Source organism: Carassius gibelio, chromosome B7 (genome assembly GCF_023724105.1).
Source record: "Carassius gibelio isolate Cgi1373 ecotype wild population from Czech Republic chromosome B7, carGib1.2-hapl.c, whole genome shotgun sequence".
NCBI lineage: Eukaryota > Metazoa > Chordata > Actinopteri > Cypriniformes > Cyprinidae > Carassius > Carassius gibelio.
In genome coordinates this window covers 19,948,750-19,976,313 of record NC_068402.1, presented here as the reverse complement: position 1 = coordinate 19,976,313, position 27,564 = coordinate 19,948,750, and the positions used below count along the sequence as shown (strand labels likewise).

The window sequence follows — 27,564 nt, the reverse complement described above, 5'->3', positions numbered from 1 at the left end:
AACACATGTTGCAAGATGGTGAAACGTTTTGAATCAGCTGTGTAGGACTGCTATACTGTACATGTCTGAGATTATGAAAAACAATGAATTCCTATTGACCTATTAACACTTGGCATGAAAGCCAAAAAGATATGAACTTTTGGTCTCCAATTCTAGTAGTGCTAATGCTATTCTGTAGTAGAAGAAAGTCCTGAAGTACCTTATACCCGGTGTTTTTGTTGTGTTCAGTTATTGAACATGTTAAAATGAATATCACTGTACCTTATTTAAAATAACTGTTTAGTTCAGAATGCGACTGAGAACTACACTTGTAATACAATTTATGTGCAAATATACAAAGACAGATGCTCTCACAAAAAAAAACTGATTTTGTATGTAAAAGTGCAGAAAAGAGACAATATAATCCACAATTAAGAAAATGTATTAAAACATTGAATTAATCTCACACGTCTGTACTGACAGGCCTTGTAGAGTCAAGAAGTTCAGAACAGAGTTTTCAGCTTTCTTGCTTACTCTGTGTGGTTTTCACAAACAGCACCACCTATTGTACGGGAGTGAATTTTAGTTCCATGTAGTCCAGTGACTATTTAATTCAGCTTTGTTGTTAACAGACCTTCGGTCAACGATTTATTCCACATTTGGTGTGAACAGGCCATGACACAGAAAAGATCACAGAGCAGATAAAATCTTTCTCTCCTTCACTTCGCTTCTCAGTTTCAAAGCCGGATAAATCTCCATGCACAAAAAGCCCAAGCCCTAATCGAGATGCCATACAGTATGCCCAGAGTACAGCACGTCCTGACATTGCTGTAATCATGGCCCAAATTTCACACTCTTTCAAACTCAGGATTTTTACTGTGAGAAAAGCCTAGACACATATCCAAGTGCAGAGAGGACAGCATGCTACCTAATCAAAGGCTTGCATAATGTCTCAAAATCACCGCCAGTATGATTACATGATAGCACAGAGCTATAGTCTAGAAACCGACAACTCAGCCAGACACAGGTTCAATTTAACAAGATGGAGCTGATGGTGAAAAAAAAAAAGTAAGGCTCGTATAAACTGGCTCATATTTTCATCTGTAACCAAAGGTTATGGAAGGGTTTCTTTTATAAGTCATGTTTTTGTAATCTCAATCTAAACTCCAGTACTGACACTGATTATTTTCAAAATATATTGCTATCATACAGTCCAGCTGATACCAAACCATGTATTCATTACTGGGTAAAAGTAAACTTAGTTAAAAACAATAAAATAAATAAACTTTAAAACTTTTAGCCTGAATATTAAGTAGATAAAAAAAATGACAGTAAATACTTTAACATTAATTTAAAAGATTTCTACTTCAAAGAAATGTTCTTTGGAACTTTGTAATCCTGAAAAAAAAAGTATGCTTCATGGTTTCCACAACAATATTAAGCAGCACAGCTATTTTCAATATTTATAATACTAACGCCCGTTTTGCAATGCAGACTTGAGCTTCAGTGCAGCCAGGGGCGTATCACCAAATTCTGGGTCCTGTATACTCTCAATGTCAGTGGGTCACCTTGTCTTTCCTCATTTCTGCTCTCAGTCTCAGTCTCAGCCTCATCTCCAGAACAGCAGCCAGGACTGGCCAGTGCTGCTACTGCTGGTGTGTCAGAACCACTGCTTGTTTCTGAAACTGGTTAATGTTGGCAACCTGATGTTAGCTGGCCTGGCCCATAATTTACTTACAGCAACAAGCAGCCTGGTTTACAAACTAAGCTTAAGATTTAACATTAGCATACATACATTAGCAGCAGCTGTCTGGAGTTGACTATGTTAACTTTAATTGGATGTAGGTGCATAACAAGCAAACTCAGTTCACTTTTTGGAAAGAAAGCAGTCATCAGCTGCTTCCCCTCATTCTGCCTCCTTTCTTTTTCCTTCCTGTTTTTTCTTTTTTTGAAAGCCCGATTTGGGCTTTTTGCGCAGCATGATCAGGCTCCAAGGCTTTAGACTCACTGCGTTACTTGTTTGCCACCGGCTGCCATCTATGGGCGGACTAAACCATTTGGGGGGGGGGGGTCCAGAGTGTCTGGCACTGAGTTAATTCTCTCAGTTGGTGTTATCAGTATATTTTAAAATGAATAATGACATCAATTGGAGGGCCCAGTTAATTCAATTTAGGCTACAAAATAAAATAAAAATAAAAATACAGAAAAAAAAAATTGATGGGATTTCAAAGGGCCCTCTCCCTAGACGGGGCCCTGGGTAGTCAGGTCCACTTTTCCCTCCACTACCACGCCCATGGGTGCAGCATCACGTCAGCTTAACTACAGCGTCACTGCAGCTGCAGACTCCTCCAAGTATTCACACTGGAAAGACAACTATACATTTGTTTTTAAAAGTTAGTCTGTTATAAACTTGAAAATTGTAAAGTCTTGAAAGTTTATTAACATAGGGATTTGCATGTTAGCACAGCGATTCACATGTAAAAGGTGAACAACAAAAACAGCTCCCATGTCGTTTCAGCCATAGAGCGGTCTGTTTATAAAGTGTTTTTTTATTTTATTTTTTTAACAATACACCAGACTTTTACCCATCGGTGCTGATCTCCGGGGCTTGAGCAACCACAGAAATGGGCGAGCAGCACCCATGGAAAAACAGCAGATACAAGCTATTAATGTGAACCTAGTAATGCTGTGTCCATTAAATTTCTTGTAGAAGCTGTCGATATGCTTTTTCGTGTTAGGCCTAATTTCTTGTAAATAAGCTCCTTTTTTTATCTGATCGGCAGAAATGTGAATTATTTGTTGGATTTTAACTAATTGTTAGGCAGCAAGAATGTGAAAATGTTTTAAGTTATTGTTTATATAGAGCTGACCACGTGCAGAAACTTTTCTTTTAAAATCGCAAAGTACAATACATGGCATATTTAAACATAGGTTGATATATTAAAAGGACCTTTTAAAAAATCCCAGTATATGTTTTGGCAATCATATCGTTTTATGGAGATGACATTATTACTCTGAGCTTTTTACAAAGCTCCGCGGCTTTATAATTAGCCTTTCTATGTAAATATGCGCTAGATGGACATCTTTGACCATTGTCAATTCACAATTCACTTCTCCATTCATCAGGGCTGCAACTCTCCAATTGGATACTATTATGCCTGTCTTGTGTTTAGAAGAGCAAAGCATTCGGATTGGCTAGTAATGTTAGTTTGGTTGAGAGTGAAAGCTGCTGCTCCCTTACCATTGGTAGGCGAACTCATGGACTCGAAAGTGACATCAATAAACATTTTTTTAATTTTTTTTTAATTTTTTAAATTTTTTTATGTAGGATAATTTTTTTCCGCAGCCAAATGCTACACGCTGGAAATCCAGCACAGTGCCGGAAACTTCTGTGTATGTCCCCTTTAAATGAGAATGAGTTGGAGTTCATAATTTCTCCCTATAGAGGGACAATTAAAAAGGGCAAGAATTAACTAAACTAACAAAGGCGGCAGTGGGCTAGAATGAGGGTATCATTCTACATCAGAGATTTTATTTTGAAGACAAATGTGTAATGTGCTTTCAAATGTGTAAAAAAGCTGCAAAAATATGAGCTTAAGTCAGTCAACACCAAACAACACTTGTGATTCAGCTCCTATTTAATGAGGACATGAAGATACATTAAATGACTGCATCTCACCAAGTGCACTCACTCCATGACAGCCAGTGTAACGATGGCAAAATCTGGGCTCATTTATTAAAAGTCAATAATTTCACAAGATCATCCATTATAGTGACTTATATTAGTTAGCATGCCTTGATGGTTGTTGAACAACACCAGATGTGTGAGGTTTATTAATACTTAAACTTCACTCGAAGATGAAAATTCTGTCAGATATTTTCATCAGGGTTGCAACTCTGCAATTGAATACTATTACGCATGTCTTGTGTTTAAGTAAAGCAAAGGAGCAAAGCATTCAAACTGGCTAGTAATGTTAGTTTGGTTGAGAATCAAAGCTGCTGCTCTATTATCACTGATAGATGTTAACAAAATTTGTATTTTTTTAATGTAGAATTTTTTTCCACAGCCAAATACTGAGGAGCTTCAAGAGTTTATGCTCGCGGTGTAACGTGACCATGTTACTGACCCCACACATAGCTTCCAAACGCAATTTTTAACTACCACATTCCTATTTATAATCATTCTGGTAGCACATGAAGACAACATTAGAGAACACAGGCAGAGACAATTGTAGCTTTAGCAACATTAGCCTTACAGAGAGCCATGGTTCTCTTTTGCAAAACAAAATATGATACGTGATGCTTACTTTGTCCTCAGTATGGACGTTTGCAAATGAAGCGTTGGTATCAATTCCTATTTCAGAAGCAATCTTTGCACAACTCCAGCGCTAAACTGACCCTCGTTTGTGGGGCAGTCGAGTCCGGAGTAAAATGTTAGCACACAGTATAGGACTTTTCCGGGGTTTTTTCCCGGGACATTTCCTTCGTAAATGAAAAGTAACCACCGTGTCCTCAGCATTCTGTGGAGGCTCCTATGTTCGTTGGTTCATCCCAACACACAGCACTATTAAAAGCTATTTAGTGTTTACACTGTTCCTCCAGCAGCTACAGCAAGAGAACAGTAATGGCGGACCGCAGCTTCTCACTCAGGGCTGTGTATATGCTAATAGGGCAGAGAGTGGAACAAATGGGTGGGATTTTCACCGACTATGTTGTCATAGTCTGCAACTGCTCATGTGGAGAGACTGTTTATGATTCTTTGGAATAATAAAACAATGAGTGGGTGGATTTTTACCATTATAGGCTGGTTGTTTTTACACACTGTGGCCACACAACTGTGTTCAAACACCTTATAAAAGTATTTTTTGCATTCTATGGCACCTTTAATAAACAAATAAACATATTAGAATAATTTCTGAAGGATCATGTGATCATGTGATGCTGAAAATTTTGATTAACTATCAAAGGAATAAAGTATATTAAAACAGAAAAGGCAGCTTTATATATTTAATATTTAATATTTAGCATCTGTAATAATGGTTTGCAATATTCTAGTTCTACTCTATATGTAGCATCAGTGAGCATAGGAGACTTATTTCAGAACATTAAAAACTCTTACTAATCCAAACTTCTGATTGGTAGTGTTCAATACATACATACAATATAAGAAAAGTAGCACACAAAGTATCCTTGCTAAAACCACTCATTCACCCGTTAAAATCAAGAGGCAAAAAAGAGCCCAAAGTGCCTTTTGATTGATACGTGACATCCAGGTGAAGCTGAGACTCTGCCTTGCCCATGAAATATGAAAGTGTCCTCTTCTGTTCTACCACAGACACATTCACATTAAAAATATAGACACATGGATCCACAAATCTAAACAAGATCAATTTATTTCAGAGTATGCCTTTTTAAAATTTCTAATATATTTTGAAAACCTTATCACTCTCTGTTCCTCTGTCTTACTCTCACCCACAGCCTGTTAAGGAAGAGGAGATAGGGGAAATTTTTGATCACAAGTGCGCTCAACCAAGGAGGGCAGTCAAGGATGAGAAAGAGAAAGGGGTGGGAGGCGTATAAGGGGAGCAGAGACACAAAGAGTGTGAGAAAGCAGGAGAGGAGGGAATTAGAGAAAAGGGAAGATGAGAGATAGAGGGAAAATTAAGAAGGGCAAGAATTAACTAAACTCACAGAGGCAGTAGTGGGCTAAAACGAGGGTATCATTCTACATCAGAAGTTTTCTTTGGAAAGACAAATGTCTAATATGCTTTCAAATGTGTAAAAAAGCTGCAAAAATATGAGCATAAGCGAGTCAACACCAAACAACACTTGTGATTCAGCTCCTATTTAATGAGGACATGAAGATACATTAAATGACTGCATCTCACCAAGTTCAATCACTCCATGACAGCCAGTGTAACGATGGCAAAATCTGTGCTCATTTATTAAAAGTCAATAATTGCGCAACATCATCCATTATTGTGACTTTTATTAGTTAGCATGCCTTGATGGTTGTTAAACAACACCAGACGTGTGAGGTTTATTAATACTTAAACTTCACTCGAAGATGAAAATTCTGTCATCATTTACATGCCCTCAAGTTGTTCCAAACCTGTATCAATTACTTTAATAACACCAAAGAAGATATTTTGAAGAATGTTGGTAATCAAACAGTTTACTGTTGACATCCACAATACAATACAAAAAAAAAAAAAAAAAAAAACTGTCGAAGTCAATAGCTACCATCAGTGGTTTGCTAACCATTTGTTTTTCTCAACAGGAGAAACACATGCAGTGGTGCAAAAGCATTGTTACCCAGCTAGTTCTGTTGTTACCAACATTGTTCAAAGATTCTTTATTTCCCAAAACCATATTTAAAGCGAACATTCACAATCAGCGTCACAAACTTAAGTGGTCGGAACTAAAGCTCCCGACCTTTGGTTAGAGGCATAGTTTCTTGTTACTAAGACATATTGGCTTAAATTAATTATGCTCTTGGGCACAATAAGCAAGCTAACATGCAGTACAATTTATATTTTCCAATCTATCTAAATATAAATGCTTTGTATTGTATGTTTTTTTGTGCATTCTCAATAAATTCAGTTTTTGAAGAATGCGCAAGGGAATCCCACAGTATAACGTAAAACCGGTGATTAATAAAACATAAAACAAAGCAAAACGATATGAAACAAAAATAGTAAATTAGTCATCAGGTGCTATGTTCAATTATACTTACAATTCTCTAATCAGTTAAAGGAGTCATATGATGTGATTTAAAATTTTCCTTTCTCTTTGGAATGTTACAAGCTTTTGGTGCATAAAAAAGATCTAAAGTTGCAAATACTAAAATCCAAAGAGATATTCTTTATAAAAGATGAGTCAACCACACCCCCCTAAAACGACTCATCCTATCTCACCCCTACATGTCTATGCCACAATGTGGGAAGGTTTGCATAACGCTGCCCAAATGCTCACGAAAAAAAGAAGGCATGTTTCTATAAAGTGGTGCATTAACAACTTTGCAAGGAGAGTCTGGCACTTCTGAATCTGTAAGTACATTTACATTTGTAAAGAATTTGACACTGATGATTCAAATGCAAATTTTGAGCAGTGTAGAGTAACTGTTACTGCTTGTTGTTTCTCCAATCACAAATGCAGACATGGTTTTATGTTAACGCTGTGTGACACTCAACGCAGTGCATAAGAAGACAGTCATTATAATCAGTAATTATGTCCCCACTGGATGCAGCAAATGTCTCATTTTAATGGCTTTTATTATTTTCGTCTTGTCATGCTGGGACACATGTCATCACAGTATGATGAGGGGCGTAACATTTCCGTAAAATGCTTGAGGTATTCGGCCAATCACAATGCACATCTCGCTTTTTAGAACAATGAGCTTTGTAAAAATCGACACATTTCAGAAAGGTGTGGCATAGAGGAGAAACAATAAAGTAGAGTATGTAGAAATAATGTGTTTTTTTTTACCTTAAACTTCATAAACACACTACATTACACCAAATAGTGTTGTTTTTAGCAACATCATATGACCCCTTTAAACAGCAGAAGTTAATATTCCACCACATTCATGTGAAGTCATTAACAATGGCACTATATTGTTGAACTAATGTGATTCAAACAATGTGATTCAAAAAGATGTGACTGTGTTCAGGAAACAGTCGTGACTAGCAAGTTTGTATCCACAACAATGCATCTACTATGGGGGGTAATCAGCGAGTTGATTAAGCATGATTAAATTACAATTTTCATCTTTGGGTAAATATTCCTTTAATACTCTAACAAAGCATTGTCTTTTAGTTTAAATTTTTCGTAAAATCCTGCATCGAATTGTGTTTTGTTAGTAAACAAATTATTGTTTGGTAAAAGATACATCATTTACCTAATACATGTGCGATTCAGTGGGCGGGGCTAAACAGGCAGTGATGCAGAGGCAGGCGGTGCTTATCCACACTATTACATCATAGAGTGGTATATTTTTTTACACACGCTGTCATTTTGGCTTACTACTTTCAATATAAACTGTTTTTAAACTAATGAGAAAGTTTTGAATTCTGAAGCTTACCATATGTTTGACAGTACAGTGACCTCTTACCAGACATGGGGACTTGTGACTTGGTGACTTGGACTCGAGTTGACTCGAGTCGCTATTTTTAGGACTTGAGACTTGACTCGGACTTGGAAGTTAAAGACTCGGGACTTGACTTGACTTGAGACACGATGACTTGAATGACTTGAGTGTTAATTACATCATGTTTTCAGTTTGAATATAAAATATATAAATTATTTTTTAAAATAAAGTTGATTACTCAGCTGGAGCGCAGGCTGAGAATAGCGTCGTGACTGGATCAGGGCACTATCATCAGTCATGCCCTCTCTACCTTACACACACCACGCCCACTTAAATCAGATATCACATCACATCAACATGTCAGCCTGAGAGGTACCGAGGGTCATCGCTTTTGTCTTCAATAGTTCGCGCCTAAAAACGCGTGGAAAACGCTAGTCGCGCCGCTTTCTACTTCTTTCCAAAGCGCTCGGGCAGAAGTGCTCCTGGGGCGTCTGTCGTTGCTAAGCATCCATTACACGCTCTCTCTCAATGAAAACGCGGAAATTTCAGCAAAGGATAAATGGATTTCTTAGCTGAGCTTTCAACGTTGATACGAGAAAGGATGAAGCTGATTGGTTAGTTATTGTCACATGACCTGCGGTACGCTTGCGGCATTCTGAAAAGTTTAGATGTTGAGCGCGTTGCTATCATTATGAGCGCGCATACCCCGCGCCTACATTGGAAATAACGAACTTGCGCGCGCATCAGTACAGAATATAAATATGACGTATTTTCAGTTGTTTCATACTTTTTTGTTATGTACAGTACAGACCAAAAGTTTGGACACACCTTCTCATTCAAAGAGTTTTCTTTATTTTCATGACTATTGACTATTGTAGAGTCACACTGAAGGCATCAAGGTCTATTTGACCAAGAAGGAGAGTGATGGGGTCACTGGACCTGAACCCAGTCGAGATGGTTTAGGGGTGAGCTGGACCGCAGACAGAAGGCAAAAGGGCCAACAAGTGCTAAGCATCTCTCGGGGAACTCCTTCAAGACTGTTGGAAGACCATTTCAGGTGACTACCTCTTGAAGCTCATCAAGAGAATGCCAAGAGTGTGCAAAGCAGTAATCAAAACAAAAAGTGGCTACTTTGAAGAACCAAGAATATTACATATTTTCGGTTGTTTCACACTTTTTTGTTATGTATATAATTCCATATATAATTCCACATGTGTTAATTCATAGTTTTGATGCCTTCAGTGTGAATCTACAATTTTCATAGTCATGAAAATAAAGAAAACTCTTTGAATGAGAAGGTGTGTCCAAACCTTTGGTCTGTACTGTACATAAAAAAAGTATGAAACAACTGAAAATACGTCATATTTATATTCTATACTCTGAGAGAGATAGTGTGTGAGAGAGAGAGAGAGAGAGAGAGAGAGAGAGAGGAGAAATGTAACAGTTTAATGTTGTATGTAAACTGTGTTTGAGAGAGAGAGAGAGAGATAGGTGTTCAGAGAGGAGTCCGTTGGATGTTTAGCTGTTATTTGTTTTATGGACTCAATGTTGAAAATGTAAAACATTTCAAACACTGTTGGCAGAAGTGAAAAATAAATAATTTTAGGAAGTTACAATTTTGTTTGATTCCATGATGTATTTTACTGAACATGAGTATTTACAATGCAAATCCAAATTATTTTAATTTACTGACAGTTACTTATATCTTGTCTTTTAACTTTATTAAGATCAGTTTCTGCAGGTAAAATAACAATATTAAGGTGACTTGACTTGGACTTGACTTGACATAGCTTGTGACTTGACTTGACTTGACTTGCCCAAGAAAAAAATACTTGGGACTTACTTGAGACTTGAAGGTTAAGACTTGAGACTTACTTGAGACTTGCACATGTGTGACTTGGTCCCATCTCTGCCTCTTACATGTCAAAAGATCAAGGGAATGTTGATTTCACAGTTCATGACCCCTTCAATGCCTCCATTCATTTAAATGGTTAATGGACAGATAGCGAAGTACAAACACACACAGTCTTAAAACTTTCACTCTGGTTAGCATGACCCAGCTAAATGCTGTCATCAGATAACATAACAAACCCACTTTCTCCACTCATGTCCACTGTTGCTTTTCAAAACAACATATGAATCTCAAATATTTTATTATATAATATTAGATATTTGCTGCTCATTTTAGAGGACTCTAAAGGGCATGAGATGCTTAAACATGCTACAAATGGAATATGTTTCTACTTCAGCTGCACTTCACATAACAATGCAAACCTTTTACTATCAAGGATCTGCATTATATGGTCTGTGAAACTGACAATTAAATAAACAGCTAAGTCAATCAAAATCCTTAAAGAAATGTAACTGGATTATCAAATGCTAATGAGATATGAATCATTGTACAATTGTGCTGAAAATTCATACATGCCCTCATAAAGGATGAGTGAGAAGATACAGTCCAACACTCACACACACATACATGATAATCTCATTGCACACACACACACTCAAATATATTTCACATCCAATTGGTCGCAAAGAGTGAGTCAGGAATATGTAAGCCATTAGTTTAGCTGGAGAGGCCAGGGTAATTATGGCTGGCATTTTGACAAGTGTTTGGTGGAGTGAAGGTCAACTGTGTCTGCGTGGGAGATCTATGCTAATCTGCCCAGCTGGAGCGCAGACGAGCAGCCCCTGCACCGCACCACTGCAATTACAGAGAGAGAAAGAGAGAGAGATAGAGCAAGAGAGAAAGGAATGAGTGGGTGAGGAAGTAAACACGGCAGAGATGTCAGAGATGTGGACGGATGTGAAGAAATGTCAGCGGGAAAATAAAGACAACATGAGATTGAGGGAGTACAAATCAGATGAAGTAACCAGACTCTTAAACAGATGCCGGCTCAGTTTAACTTCCTCAAAGCGAACTGAAGGGCAAGGGAGTAGAAGATAAAAAGAGGAATAAATGAGGCTGTCGCAAGCTGTCACTCTGACCTATGCTAAAGTTGAGAGCATGGCCATTATTGTTCTAGAAGATCATGACCTATGACACAATAGCAATTCAGGTCACGATCCCTCTTACTCTTAGTAACCTTTATTAGATTTTTCCTATTCGCTTGTTAAGTCTGACGTCACGTAGCAGCGCTTCCGTGTCCAAATGCTCTATCAGTTACCACGAGAAAACAAAAAAAGGTGCTAATATAAACTCACAATATGATAGAATACTAGCGAAAAAGTTATAATCTTAACCTTTAACTCCATACTGAAGTCCCTGATAGCCAGACAATGAAAATATAAATATAAAAAATATATATAAAAATTATTTGTGTTTGGGACGCTGTGAGCACGGAAACTGTAGTGTATACTGTAAGTTTGAAAGCGTTTAGCTTAAATGATTAATATGAATAAACAGTGCTCATAAACGGCTGCTGGTATTCTCAAGTGAAGCGAGTTGAGGCTTGGACCCGGAAGCAGCGCTTCTTACGTCATCACTTAACAACCGAATTTTGGTGCACTGGTCACCTTTTTTCCGTTTTCTCTTTTTATCGGTTTACATAAACTGCTATCCTGTCTCTTTCTTCATTTCTGCTGTGGTAGCAGGTGAAGATGGAATTTATTGTTTTCCCGGTGGCAGATGACCTTCAGGGTTCCATGTCCCATCCGCCCTAACCTGTCCAGACTCTGACCCATCCAGGGTTCTCACGGCCTGGGCGCAACACCAGGGTCAACCCCTTCAAGACCCCCAAGATCTCCCCCGCAGATATGAAAGGCCAGACAAAGAGTGGTCATCTCTAGCCTGACACACCCTGATACCCTCTGTTTCTCACACATCAAAAAAAGAAAGAAAAAAGAAAAAAAGAAAAAATTATCCATATGTGTGTGCATATGTATATATTTATACAGGTACATGCCCACACAGCATATAACTGGTAAACAAGCCAAGGTTAATGTAAAATTTGTGATATTAATGGCAGAAATCTTACCGTTTCAGAGTAAACGTAATTTTACTTGTGTTTTAAAATATAAGATGACTAGACAATTAATGATCAGTTGGCTATAATTCAGCTTAAAGTTGCAGTGTGTAATTTTTTGTGGCACCTATTGGTGAGGTTGCGAATTGCAACCAACGGCTCAGTCCCTGCTCACCTCTCCCTTTAGAGAAGCTACGGTGGCTGACACAGGTCAAGATATCCTCGGTAAAGTCAGCAGAGAGCAATGAGATGTCTTTACAAAGGTAAATCAAGGAATAATATTTATTTAATTATTCAATAAATCAATGTTATTGCGAGTGTTAATATACATGGTCATCTTTGTGTCAGTGTTTTATTCGCAAAAACAACAAAGGGACAAAACGCGCTCTGTAGAGCAGTTTGTCTGTTTAGGGCTACCGTACAAACATGGAAGTGACTTCCATGTATGGGGACCCGCGGTGTATGTAGATATAAATAGCTCAATCTAAGCTAATAAGAACACGACGGTTCATTAAGAAAGGTCTTTATACACCTCTGAAAACAGTTTTATATATTATATTGCTTTTCTGTGAATAGATAATTGTAAATATTACACATTGCACCTTTAGATTGATAAGATAACATTAAAATGCCATGAATATAGGCCTATACTGATATGGCCACCATATCACATCCTTAAGATGAAGAATATGCCTCACATTAAAAGAATCCCTGTGCTTGCTTTGTCACGTATAGCAATTACACCTAAACACTGAGAGTGAAGCAGAGTTTCTCCAGAAGAGCACATCAACTCTAGAAAAACACTGCCTCACTCAGCACACTAACACACCTCCCACACAAACATTCCACTTTTAAGTGGCTGAAGCACAATGCATTCTGTTTTATCAAAAAAGCCTTTGCTCCTCTATCACAGGAAAATCTACACTGTCGCACGTTCCCTTTCAGCACATGAATTTAGATGAGACCATTTTCTCTTGTGATTGATATGCAGCATTATGAGTTTAATATTGTCTGATAAGAGCATCATAAAAAATGCACCAGTGTACAACAGACTTTAATGAAATCTCACCCAAAAGACAAATGATGATGCAGAATGCCCCTTCTTGAAAATGTAACTTGCAGTTCTCTTGAGAGCATTTTTCAGAATGTCATAACAAATGAACAGAATATATATGTGTGTGTGTGTGTGTGTGTGTGTGTATGTATATATATATATATATATATATATGATGTTTTGTGAATATCCAAGGTTGCAGCAGCAACCTTCTGTTATAATTTTCAGGGGGATCTTACCCCAAGGAAATCAATAAAATAAATATTATAATTAAAGCAAAACTAAATAATACTGTAATATTTCATATGCAACCTAAAATAAAATCCACAGATTACTACACAAAACTTTAGATAAATTTATAAATCTAAATGTTAATGTTTAGATGAGAATTAGTGCCATCTATGGTCAAGAGGAGAGGTCAGGAAGCTTTAACTTTACATAGTAAAGAGGACAGAGCAGATGCACACTCAAAAACACACGACAAAGTATAGACAAAATAAGCACTAATATAAATTAAGTTGTGGACTGCAAAACGTGAGGAGGAGCAGAAGTGGGAGCAAAGCAGAAGAAATCATATTAGAAAGAGAGAAAAGAGAGAGCAACTGAGAGATGAAGAGAGAGATGATACATTGTAAGATTACGTTGTGCAGTTTAGGGTGCCATTTCATCAACAATATGGATGAATCAATGGCCCGATAAATGATTGTGAAGGACACACAAACACACACACACACAAAGCAGGGGGTTCATCTTTTGTTTTGAGACCGAGCAGGGATTACCATATCCAGTCTTTTGTCCAAAGCTTTCTTTCCAGATGAATAGAGTACAACAGCAGATTCCTCATTCCTAATGAATATACCCCAGACCCCCCATAAAGCCCTTCAGTTAGTTGCTGTGCTGCAAGCAGCTTGAAAGACTTGAGCACAGCTTTGCATCAGAATACCAAATCCCTGCCCATATACATAGACCCTACAGGGTACAAGCCGACCCATCTATACTGCTGCTCCTCCACTAGAAATAGCTTTGCAGGAAGTTATTATTTTTTTGTCAGACAAAATTAATAGTTGCACATTTGTGAAGTTATGGTTACAGAAATAAGGTGTCGTGAACAGCTCTGACATACAGTACGTTTTAAAATTACTTTTGAAAGAGGGCACTGCATCAAAGGAATAAGAGCAACACTTTACCATAACTACATGCTATAAAGCATTTACAGTGTCTTTGTTTATTTTAAAATATTGTGCATTTGCATATTACATATTAATAAAAAATACACACACACACACACACACACACACACACAGCCTGGAACACATTTTCAAAGGAGAATAACTGACTGTAGCATTGTTTTTCAGAACTTAGGCCATGTACACACTAATTTTTTTAAAGTTTTTGTTTGAAACAGAGCTTTCAAAAGTGGATACATTTGAAAATGCAGATTTCGCGTTTTAGTGTAGACTGTGAAAACAGAGGCATTTGAAAACGATGATGGAAGTTTAGTTGTGACACATACCAATAGATATTCGTGTTTATACTGGTATTGTGCATGTTATATGCTATGTACTTTCACACTATTCCTATAGATGTGTTACTTTGAACACTCTTCATATCACAGTCCTGTAAAGAAAAATATATACGGCAAAACATGAGGGCAGTTGCGTTATAGATCAGACATACAATCGTGTGCGACCTGGATGTGTTAGTAAATGGGGAGTTCTTTTCGTAAATAAAAATAAATAAAATTTCCTGTCAGAAAAACTGCATGAAAATATCTCATGGTTTTTCCATGTGTATTATCTGCAGGGAGATTTTTTTAGGCTTTACGCATGCGCAGAAAGTGAATTTAAAGGTCCCGTTTTTCATGCTTTTTTGAAGCTTTGATTATGTTTAATATAACATGTGCAATATAACGTGTTCATGTTTCGCGTGTAAAAAAACACAGTATTTTTCACACAATTTACTTATCTGTATACCGCTGTTTACAGTGTCATAAAAACGGGCTGATGACTTCCTTGTTCTATAAAGTCCCTCCTTCAGAAATACATAACGAGTTCTGATTGGGCCAGCTGTTCCTGTGTTGTTATTCGACAGTTGCTGAGCGCACGCTGCCCTCCTGGAAACGCGATTGGGCTCGTTTTGGAGTAGTTTTGAGAAGCAAGTGGGCAGGAGCATGTGCTGGAGATGTATTTATAATCACAGGAGCGTTTTTACTGACGAGATGTGCATGAAAATTTTGAACAGTTTTACATGTGGATTATAATTTTCGGGAACCGAGTTAAACATTAATTGTAACCATTAATCTCCAAGTACAGCGTCCCTTGGAAGCCCAAACAAAGGTGATTGGACTCCGAGACAACATGACGACAAACACAAATGCAGCTTTTCTTTCTTCTCCGTCGGAGCGCAACAAAGCCATGCCCCCTTTTTTGTGTATTCATGTGGGCGGAGGTTAGTCAAAAAACTGTTTTAGTGACGTCATTACTGCAGGAACTAGAGGGATGTAGTCTAAACGGATCAGTTTTTGTAGGCGAATTCTGTTAAATAAAATATCTCGCTTGGCATTGAACTCTGAGTTTTAGAATTTTACAGATATTATTTATACTCTAACAACAACATTACACACTAACTAAAGTTTAAAAAATGGGATCACAAAGAATGGGACCTTTAATGTTTTCTGATGTTTGTGTGTGCATGAGACACTTTTGTAAAATGCTTAAGAAAATGCTGGTTTGGCCGGAGAGCGTTTTGAAAAGAAAACGTTGTTTTCAAATGTATCCGGATTAATGTAGATGTAGCATTAGCATGTTTCTTAAATATCTGAAAATATCTTATAGTATTTTTATGCTTTAGTAGAGTCAAAAACGTACATACAGTACCTTTAACTGCTGCTGTGAAGTCTGTAAGGATGAACAAATACCTTCCTCTTCAGACACTCATCAATCAGCTTTATATCTCATCATCTATAATTTTTCAATAACTGCTGTGGTATTTTAATTGTTTATTCTTTTCATCTTCCTTATCAAATTCAGAAAGACACACTTTATTGACCACGAAAGAGAAATACAGGAATTAAATATAATTTGACACATTTGTATAACATACAACAACAACAAAGACAAAACACATGTGAGCTACAGTCATAGACAGATGCTTGTGGCAGAACCAAAGGAATACTACTAAATTAGTGGATTTGTGAAACCATTCTCCATTCTCCATTCTCTGTGTGTCTGAATAGAGGGGAGCTATATACAAAGTTAGAATCCTGCCTAACATGCTGATCTAATGTTCTCTAATGTGCTTAGGTCAACAGTTTGTGTGGTTTTAGTGTCATTTGGAGCTACAAAACAGCTCCTTACATGCACAGAAGATTAACGCTATTCAGTGCTTCTAAGCTAGTGGCCAATTACACCACATATATAACAGTTTTCTGAGAATATTTAACAAGGCGCAAAATTAGTTCATTCAAGCTACCGTATAATAAAAGTTTCTAATATCCTTTGAATATTGCAGTTAAATAAGTGAGTCCGTTTTTGTTGTTTTAAACATAAAAGCATTGCTCCTGGAAAAATTCAGGCAAAATCAAGATTTGGATTATGAACATATATACACATATTAAAATGGACAACCTTAAACATAATCCTCAACTCCACCATATTTCCACTGGACATAAATACTTTTGAAGTTGCTTAAATACCACAGGGGTTTATGTGATGTCAAAGGCACAAAAATTGGAATAAATGATTTGGTGTGATCAGTGGTGTGTATACAGCAGTAATAAAGTGTGAGGAGAGATCCTCTCTGTTTAAATAAAGTAATAAATTGGTATTCAGGCACCAGGGTTTTCATAATTTATCTGCCGTGTGAGAGCGGCTGATCATGTTGACTTAACATTTTGTCTGACATTTGGGTCTGACGAGCCCAGCCATTAACTCTCTCAACATGCTACAAGAGACTCTCAAAGGGAGGAGAGACTGGAGATATACACACTCACGTAGACGCACGTACACAAATAAAAGTCGAAATTCGCACCATAGCAATTGGACAAAATTGGGGCGCATTTCCTTGGATACCAAGGCTTTAATGCACAAGCTTTAACATGCACAAACACATTTGCTCACACAGAGTCAGTCAGAACGACATGTCCATTAACTTCAACAACAAGCCACAAATTCACAAATGCACACAAATGTATTATTCGCAGAACTAAATAAAGTGCATTTGCTACTGAGTTCAAAACACAGATCATCAAATTAAATAAAATCTACATTTTCATTAAATGCACTTCATGTACTGGCTTGTTGGCTGCATGTCATTATTTCAATGAGCACCGGTGAAAATTATTTGTAGTGAGAGATATAAACAAAGAGAAATAAACAAAAAGCCTATAATGACCAAGTCAAACTATGAAAGCATTTCAGCAAATACCCATATTACTTTGGGCACTTCAGGACCAGTTTATGAAATAATTTCCCTTGTGTATCTCGTCTTACCTGTCAGGAAGTACAGACAGGCATGGGACAAATTCACACAAACCTGTTTTACCAAGAAGTAATTATGATGGATCAAGGGAATAAAGACCTTCTAATGTCAGATTCCTTTTGTTTTCCCCTTTCATTCATTGGCCTTTCTTTTGTGCATTAATGATCAAATAGGATATCCTGAGTGTTAAATGTTAAAACAGTGACTGAAAAGGGAAGCAGGACTGCAGTCTATTCTGGTCAATTCCTGATTGCAGTGTTGAATTTTCAATCAAATGGCCAGAATGGTCAGTATCATGCTGTATTGACAAGCATTGTGCAGCATTCAGAACTGAATTAATAGTGCCATTCATATATAATTTAAATTGAGGTACCAATCAGGATACATAACTGGAATTCAAATTCATTTTAATTAAAATGTAATAAAATGTAATAAAATAATCTGTACATTTGACCTTAGAATAGATAAAATGTTTCCATGTTGGCTTGAAATCTCATTGTCTCTAAGTTTAGAGTTGAAATGTAAAGGCTTTATAGGTCTTACAAACATTCAGACAAGCAGATCACTACGTCAGTTATAGAAATGTGTACTCAATATGTACATATACACTATCGTTCAAACACTTTTACATTTTTTTAAAAGTAGTCTCTCATGTTCATCAAGGTGGCATGTATTTCATAACAAAAATACAGTAAAAGAGCAATACTGTGAAATGTCATTGAAATTTAAAATAACTTTTTGAATGTTTTATTTTTAAAATATTATATCAGTGTGCCGTGATCCTTTAGAAATCATTCTGTTATTCTGAATGGCTGCTTAAGAAACATTTATTATTATTATCAATGCTGAAAAAGAAAAAGAAAAAAGGATACTTTGATGAATAGAAAGTAAAAAAAAAACAGCATTTCTTTTATACAAATCTTTTGTAACAATGTAAAAGTGTTTAATGCATTTTATTTACTTAATTTTGAAAAAATGGGGGGCATACTGGACCCAAATAAAAAAAGTGGACAAAGTGGAATTATAATAACTAAATATAGTAACTAAATAATAACTCAATAACCAAAAACAGAGTGGAATTAACTAAATTCCACTTTCAGTATTTCCAATTCAAAACTGGGTGAGACCAATTTGGCAAATTGTTATTCAATTCATCAAATCAGAATTTTGCCCAACCATGGTATTGATCAGTACCTCATAACAATATACCATGAACCACAAAGAAAGATGTATCCCTGATATTACACCCTTAAACAACCACAAAAAGTTGAATTAAAAACAAGAATAATTTGCCGTGCCTATTCTAAAAATAAAACACTGGTGCAAAACACCATCAGATAAAAGAAAAAAAAAATTCTGTTGAAACTAAAACAGTACAGTACATTCACCTGCACTTATCATATTCAAGTGATTTCACAATAGTCAATATTTGATATCTGTTTTGTTAGATTTCTTGCATTTCCATGGATAAATGTGTGTGCACATATGTATTGTGTGTAAAAAGGGAGCTTAAACCCTGAAAATAACTAATGCTGCAATCAAGGTCGTGGCACTATGAGAGGATTCTTCTGCGATGTGTCAGGAGATGATCGGAATAGCAACTAGAATGCAGTAGCGGAACGAGTGGAGTATGTGTGTGTATGTGTGTGTGTGTGTGTGTGTGTGTGTGTGTGTGTACCTGCCACTCTTGCTAGCTGGGCCGTGCTGATGTTTCGAGCATTGGGACGCACTCGAAAGGTTACTGCTGGACCCAGAACCCTGAGACACACAGAGAAGAAAATGAGTGAGAGAGGAAGAGACAAAGCGAGAATGAGACAATAAGGAGAAAACAAGAAAGAGGAGAGAAAGATTGACTAAATGATGATGATGAGCTAAACCTTTTGCAGCTGTGAGTCATGAACATAATCTTTTTATCATTTAAAAAATACATTGTTTCAGACGCAGTCAACTGCAGTACCACTACACCAGAGTAAAAACAGCAGACCACTAGGGAATATTGCATTTTGCTTAATTTTCTTACGACAGATCTCTGCCGTTAGCTTCCTTCTCTGCTTTTGACATAAACTGACAAGTTTTTCCTCCATGAAATAAATCCTCACGGGAAAACCTGATGTTCTTAAGAGTTGTCTAAAATGTTTAGTGGATCAACACCATTCAGCAAACAGGTCTAAATGGAAAAGTAAAAAAATAAAAGAAATCATTCTTTAAAAAATGCTCTGAGACTCAATACATTGGACTAGAACCTCTTTGCAGTATTTGAATTGGTGATCCGGAAATGTTGTTCAAATGCATGATGGCATTTCGTACAAATGACATTTGTGATAGAGCCAAACAGCTGTCTGGGTGAGATCCCAGCAGCAATCCTCATTCATTTATCTATTCTAACAGAGAATCCTGTGAAGTATAATATTTCATGGTGAATTGTTCCTTTAAAGGGAATGGAAATTATTTTAAAAAATGCTAAATATATTCAAAACTGACACAGTTAAAACAAACCGTCACATATCGCTTCACGAACAGAAAAACAGACTCAGGCAAAGGAGAAAAGGATCTGCAAACTGGCACGCCACTATGACACCAACACAGATGAGCTACTTTTCAACATGTCTGTATATTGGGTAGGGATGACTAAAGCAGTGGGCATGGGATGGGGCAAGGGGATGGTTAGTTTACAAACATGTAGTTGTCCAACAAGGGATCTTCCTGGTTACTGATTCTGAAGCAGATGCATTTATCTGGGACGCAGCTCTGAAGCTACTCCCGCTGCGGACCAGGGTGAAGTGAGGGTCACAAATAAAAAGAGGATAGAAAAAAAGAAGAGGGGTGAAAATAAAAGAGAAAAAGAGAGAGAGGTGGAAGACTGGAGGAATGAATCTGTCACCAGAACAAAATCCCATTCACACATAGGCAGGTGGCAAGAGCAAGTCCAAGGTAACCTCTCATCCTCAGTAGAATGAATACACACAGACTCCCAGATATCTGCTGGAAAATAAAAGAGCTTCTAGAGTCTCATGTCTCATCTTATTCTTATTATATTTTTAATTATTGTAAACCTACAGCTCAATGTTAAACCATCAAGACATGCTCTCAGTTTTAAAATTAATATCCAGAGTAGGAAAAACAGTATAATCTGCTAAAAGAGTAATCTATTTTAAGTTAGTTGTTTAAAAAAAAAAGAGAAACTGTATTGTTAATGTGCAAATTTTAATGTACTTTTTTAATAATATACATATATTATTTACAGTCAGGTCTGAATAAGGTGATTTTTTTTTGTTTTTGTTTTTTTTTGCTACCATGCATGCCCTTCTACATGCACTTGAGCTTTTTAATATCTACAAAAACACAATTCCCCTAACAAATACACATATTATATCTCTTTATTTACTTTCCCTATGCCAATTTCCACCCATCTTTTGCTTTCCTCTTCATACCTGAGCACACACCTCTATTTGGCTTCTGGAAATTTCTGGATGAAAACAGTGGCTGTTAAAGCTAAATAAATACAATGGTCCAGACTCCCATTTATAACAGCATCAGTGCTGATATGTTATCAGCGAAATGTCACCAACGTCCGGCACACAGAGAGAGGAAAGCCATAACATAACGATACTGCTTCTGCTCGGCTCCTTTTGCACCATAGGGGAGAGAGTGGGATGGAGATGACAGGTAGACTGTGTGTGTGTGTGTGTGTGTGTGTGTGTGTGTGTGTGTGTGTGTGTGTGTGTGTGTGCGTGCATGCGTGCATGTGTCCATGCGTGGGTTGAAGAAAAATACATAAGCGAGTGAGAGAATGAAAGAGAGGTAGAATTAGTGTAAATGAATGCGTGTATGTAAATGTTTCGATGTGTATAAGAGAACAGAACTGAGTCTGATTGCAAATCCATGATTGTGTGTATGTGGTTTTCTGTGCCCCCTACTGTCTGCACACAGTACAACACTTACGTCATGTCTGGAGTTCAGAGAGGTGCTACACTGACTCTTTATGTAACTGCAACACAGTGCGAAGCCCAAACATGGCAGCACCGCGTTTGAGTGTACCAACGTTTGTGTGAGTGTGTGCTGAATTTTCCTGATCTTTGAATGCTTATATGATCATACAGTATGAGCAGAAGATGGTTTCTGCATTGTGTACTCTGCTTGTCCACTTTTCTAGCCGTCTTATCTTTAGTCCAAAAATGCCATATTACATTATGACATAATGTTTTATATAAGAGTGCACATCATGCAGTACACCTTTCCATTATTTCTCAGAAAAGATGAAAAGCATTAGATGACAAAAGATGCATTAGCAGGTAGCTGTGTAAATATATCTGTTAAGCATGTATTTAGCAGCATCTTGCATTCATGCTCGCACCTATCAATACAGAGGAAATGAATGTGTTCCTCAGGTGATGAAAAATGTAATTCTTTCATTAATAAATTGATATATGTTTAAATACAGTTAAAATGTGTGTTAAAATGTACCTCTTAATGCTTTTAAAAGAAGTCTCAATAAATAATATTGTGAAATATCACTACTTTTTTTCCTGCTTTCTGTTTTAATAAAATTTTATCTATTCCTGTGATGAAATAGCTGAAATTTCATCAGCCATTACTCTTCAGTGTCACGCAATTTTTCAGAAATCATCCTAATATGGTGCTCAAGAAGCATATTATTATAATTATAAAAAAAAATTGTTCTGCTTATTTCAGGATTCTTTGATAAATAGGAAAATCAAAAGAACAGCGTGTGTTTGAAAAGGGATTATGAATGTCTTTACTATAACTATTGATCAATTTAATGCACCCTTGCTGAATAAAACTTTGAGAAAAAAATGCTTTGAATGGTAGTACAATTATGATCTATAAAAGCGCCCCTCTCTCTCTCTCTCTCTCTCTCTGTGTGTGTGTGTGTGTGTGTGTGTGCAGCACATATTTGGTTGAAAACTTAATTCCAAGAAGAAAACTAAACATGAGAAAAAATAAACTAATCAGAAACATCCTCATTTGTAATATATATAGAAATAAAGTAAATTGTGTTTTCAGTTAAAGTGAGAATGTATTCATGAGAATGTGCATGTGTATATATTAAATAACAGAAGTCAAGTAAAGCTGGGGGTGTGAGGGAAGGAGTGAAATAAATAAATAATTGCATTAATATTTGTATTTCCTTTATCCTTGTATATAAAGCCTCATTTATTACGTGAAATTTCTCAATGAATTACAAGAGTGCAAGAAAGCAATTGTTGCATTCCAAACAATTAAACAGAAAGCTGTCTTTAATCTGTGCACTTGTTATCCTCATTGGTTATCATCAGAAAATATGCTGTAATTGAACTGAAGTTTACCACTGCAGGCAGGTCAAATAACACACACCTACACACACTGAGATTCATTCTTTCTCTCTCTCCCTCTCTCTGAACCATTTATATAAAGCTTGAACTTATATGCACAGAATTCAGAACACACTCATAATCACTGTGCTGTCACTTGAAAATAAGTACTTAGTCCAAACTATACTGCAAAATGGAAAAACAAAACAAAACCACAGGTTGAGTGTTCCATTAGTGCCATTAGTCTGTCGACCAGCATGAAACGGTCTTTAACAATTATGTATGTATGTGTGTGTGTGTGTATGTGAGCGTGTGCACGCATGCACTTACGAGAGCTGTAGAAAATCTGTTACATGAAGGCTGACTCTCTCAGCTAAGTGGTCCATGAGGTTCAGCCCCTGATCAGTGGACAGAGAACTAGGTATGGACAAAAAGAAGAAGAGAAAAAACAATTAGCTAGACCTGTACATTTTCACAAGAAAGATAAGGTGCTGCGAGTGGTTGCAAAGGGTTTACAAAATGTTCTATGTAGTTTTTAATGTTGCCATGCAGTAGCTAAAAAAGAGAGAGAGAGAGAGAGAGAGAGAGAGAGATTCTGTCACTTGGGTAATGGTATATATTGGTACCCTTTCAAATGACCTTTTTTTCTCTAATAGTGTAGACAGCAGATTGCTGGTGATAACTTCAAATTCATAAGTCTCTGATATTTTGATCTGGCTCAGGTCTCTCCTTTACTTTAAATCTTTATTTTAAGTTGGGTGAAAATCACAAATCCAATTGCTTAAAAGGGTACATGCTAGTACATTTCTCCTGTTCAATTTAAGGTATGATTAATGTCTATAGCATAGTTACACATAATAGATTCAATATTTAGGGTTACAACAAAGGTTCTCAGCCTTGGGATTGGAAAAAATAACACAATTGTTCTAGGATAAACATGACAATATCTGCAAAAAATAACAGTTAATATTTAATACTTGCTTTTAAACACCAGAAGTTACAAAATAGTTAAATATGAGGTCTGTCAGCAATAGCTGAGAACATTTACACTTCAACACAGCTCACAGGAGGTATACAGAGAGCAGAGAGTGCATAAAAACACACAGGGAATAGAACACAGGTGGCTTGTATGCTTTGATAAATCACCTGTATTTTCCGGCAATGAGGCAAACAATAAGGTGTAAATGGAATCCCTGTGAAGTGTGATGTCTTTATGATATGGCCACGCTAGCCCCAGTTAAAACACACACACACTCACTCACACATCAGAACACGTGCAAACACACACACGAAGCGGCTTGCACACAAGCCTTAAGATTGATATGCATTTAAATGGAAGCATATTCCCACACATGAGAAAGAAAGTGAGAATTAGAAGATGCTGGAGTGCAACCGTTTTCCTGATGCTTCTTCACGCCTACCACTGTCTTCCAATACACACTTACACACTTTTAAATCTCCTTTTTGAGAATGTGTCTGTGTGTTTTCAGGTACTCCAAGTTAAATGGGACTGTAGTAGGCGAGCCTCTGTGAGATAAATCAAGTTATTGGAGACGCAGAGGCTGTGGATGCCATCATCTTTCGCTTTGAGAAATGTACACAACACACACAACCATTTACACACTAACACTAATATACTCAGAGAGGACGGGTGAGAGAAACCAAATAAATTGCAATATGGAATGCAGGAACATAAACTCAGTATGAACACTAAATTACAAAAAAATTGTGACTGAGAGAGTTAAAGACTCCATTATGCACAAAAATCATTGTCACCATGTTAAACCAAAGATGACTCATTACCATGGTTAGATCAAATCTGTTAAAATATACACTGGTTTTGTGATGAAAATGTTGCCTAAAAACATGCAGAATCTTTAGTTATAACATATGTATAGGGCCATGCTCTGATAAAATACTGGAATATGATATACTGCAAAATCATTTCAAATAAAATTGCCAGTGCTACATCATTGATGAGTGATTTTGAGACTGAAGCACTGAAGACAAAGAAAAAAGACAGTTTAGTAAATTTGTATTTACATGTTTGTATGTACTGTATAAATAAAAACTTATACATTACTGTTGAAATGTTTTGGCTCAGTAAAGCTGCATTAAATTGGTCAAAAGTGATAATCAATGCATTTATGATTTTACAAACGATTTCTATTTCGAGTCAAATATTTTACACTTTACAATCATTAAAGTTTCATGAAAATAATGTATCACAGTATCCACAAAAATATTAAACAGCACACTGGTTTTCAACATTCATAATAAAACAAATTGTTTCTTGAGCAGCAAATTATTGTATTAGAATGATTTCTAAATCATAATTTAAAAATTAAACTTTGCCATCACAGGAATGAATTACATTTTTAAATATGAGATCATTGAAAACAGATATTTTAAATAATACAAGTTTTTTATATCAAATAAATGCAGCCTTGCTGAGCATAAGAGACTTCTTTTCATGAGGGCATACATCTTGTTTCTCATTATGACAGTCTATGTAAGTGTTTCTGTAGAATTTATACTTACTCTTCAGTAATAATGTAGCCAAAGTCTCCATCATGTGGACTTGAATATGCTGCAACATTCACTTCCACTCTCACACCCTTCTTTTCCACTTCCTCTTTCTCCATGGATTTTTTGTGTGTCTCTTTTCCTGATTGAACCTCTGGTTTCACTTCTGGAGAACTGTGCGTCCACGGTTCTCCCTCAGCGTACTCCATTGGCTCTATATCTAAAGTGTCAGGTTCCATTTTCTTCCTCATCAGGTCCAGTTCTGTTTGCGTTGTCCGGCTCTGGACATTCTCCAAACTAGCTCTCAGTGGGCTTCCAGCATTTGGCTGGTCAACGTACGCCAGAAAAGGTTCTTCAGCTTGGGGAGGACGCACAGATCCAGGGCCAGAGTTATGATCCAGGAACTCTAGCAGCTGGCTGATGAAACCTTTGTCCTGGAAACAGAAAATGAAACTTTATTGACTATCACAAAAATATGAGTCACATGGCCATGTGTATTTCCACATATTACCTTATCATCAGATTTAAGGGTAGTGTCTTCTGCTTCTGTAAACAGAATTTAAAATGATGGTAAAGATCATGGCTCTTGATTGATACTACAGGATTGTATTAGGGCAACCAGGGAATAAGGGGTGACTACCTTTATGAGTGCTGTCATTATCTGCTTGCTCCATCTGACGTAACTCTTGACTTGGTTCCCTCTTTGCTTCCACTTCGTCCTGTGTGGCTTCTCTACCTTTGACCCCTTCCTCTCCATCCACCACCTGCAGGGCCTGGGTGATGACTTTGGAGAGCTTGTCCAGGTCCTTTGGGGTCAAAGTATCCACACTGACGCTTTGACGTCCGAGCTGGTTAACCACTCCATCAATAAACTTTTCTGAGAGAAAACAGAGACAAAGATAGAAAAACTATCTGGTATTTTGCAAGTGTACAATCCCCCCCAATTTGTATGACCCCTATTTGATTAAAAAATAAATAAAACCATCACAAAACTGTCAGTGTTTGCATGCAATTCAATAAACGACCCTAACAGGGTAATTGCTCAGCACATTATGCTTAATTCATCTGACATAAGTATTTGGAGCCAGACTGTGTTTCTCATCTCTAGCCCAGTCTCTTTCTGATTAAGCGAAATTTATAATTTAATAATTGTGCTTTTTTTTTTACATTTTGGGGCATGAATTATCATAATGATATCAATGTTTCTTCAGTCTCTTCAAACTGATCCTGAACTTGGATAATTATAATGCAAAAACTCATCACAGCCAATTTAATATGACCCTGTTTTTCCTTATTAACTCAAAATTAGTTTGATTAAACATATGAGATAAATATGAGAATTGAATTCTTTATTTGTTACTCCTGGCTTCTCTTTTAATGCACATTAGGGGCGTCTCTGACTAAGGATTTTTATAGTGGAATCGGAATTTTCTAATCTTGCCGATATTTGACTAATAGTCGAATCATATGTTTTGGGGGCGGGGCAAAATACATTACCAAATGTCAAGTCAGACATCCGACAGTCATAATTACTGACATTAACACATAGGGAAAATATGTAATGGATGCTTCACAGATACAACCAGGATAAATAATGATTTATTTTTAGATTAAAAGATATTTATCATTAAAGGTCAGCTAAACCCTAAGAATTCAATTTTTTACAATAGTGCTCTCATTATAACGTTATTATTTAGCACTTCTGTTTTGAGCTGTGCAGATGACCAGTAGAATGAAGCAGCAGGTTTTTAATCAATGGGATTTAACTCATCATTTATTTCATTTAGAATATGCTTCATTTATACAACATAACATTAATATTACAACTAAATAGGCTATCTGCACAACATACCTCAAATGCATGAACGTGTCTGCGCGGCTTTCAACAAACTTCTTTTGTGGACGCGTTCTTCACAACAACGTGCAGAAACACAACAACTAAACTCTAAAAATTCACAGCGTTTTATTATAATAGTTTTCTCATTATAATGTTATGTGACAGTCACAGTCATAGTTATTAATATTTTGCATTGTTGTTTGTCCTGCTTGTGCTGCGCTGAAGAGATAATTACCGTAGGAGGCTACTACAATTAAGTGCTTTAACGCAGGGCAACTCAAGTAAATGTAAATCTTATGTGAGATAAATACACAGTATAT

General features: G+C 36.7%; 1 protein-coding gene across 2 annotated transcripts in view; it reads right to left on the bottom strand.

The window, feature by feature from the left end:
• ptprn2 (protein tyrosine phosphatase receptor type N2) overlaps window positions 1–27,564 on the bottom strand; it is a 202,334-nt gene that overhangs the window by 101,704 nt on the left and 73,066 nt on the right. For both annotated transcript variants that reach the window (XM_052561647.1, XM_052561648.1), the window contains 5 exons: window positions 26,048–26,284; window positions 25,919–25,953; window positions 25,423–25,841; window positions 23,212–23,298; window positions 19,248–19,327 (listed from right to left, as the gene is read on the bottom strand). In XM_052561647.1, the coding sequence (XP_052417607.1) occupies window positions 19,248–19,327; window positions 23,212–23,298; window positions 25,423–25,841; window positions 25,919–25,953; window positions 26,048–26,284 (858 nt within the window). The remainder of the gene's footprint in view (window positions 1–19,247; window positions 19,328–23,211; window positions 23,299–25,422; window positions 25,842–25,918; window positions 25,954–26,047; window positions 26,285–27,564) is intronic.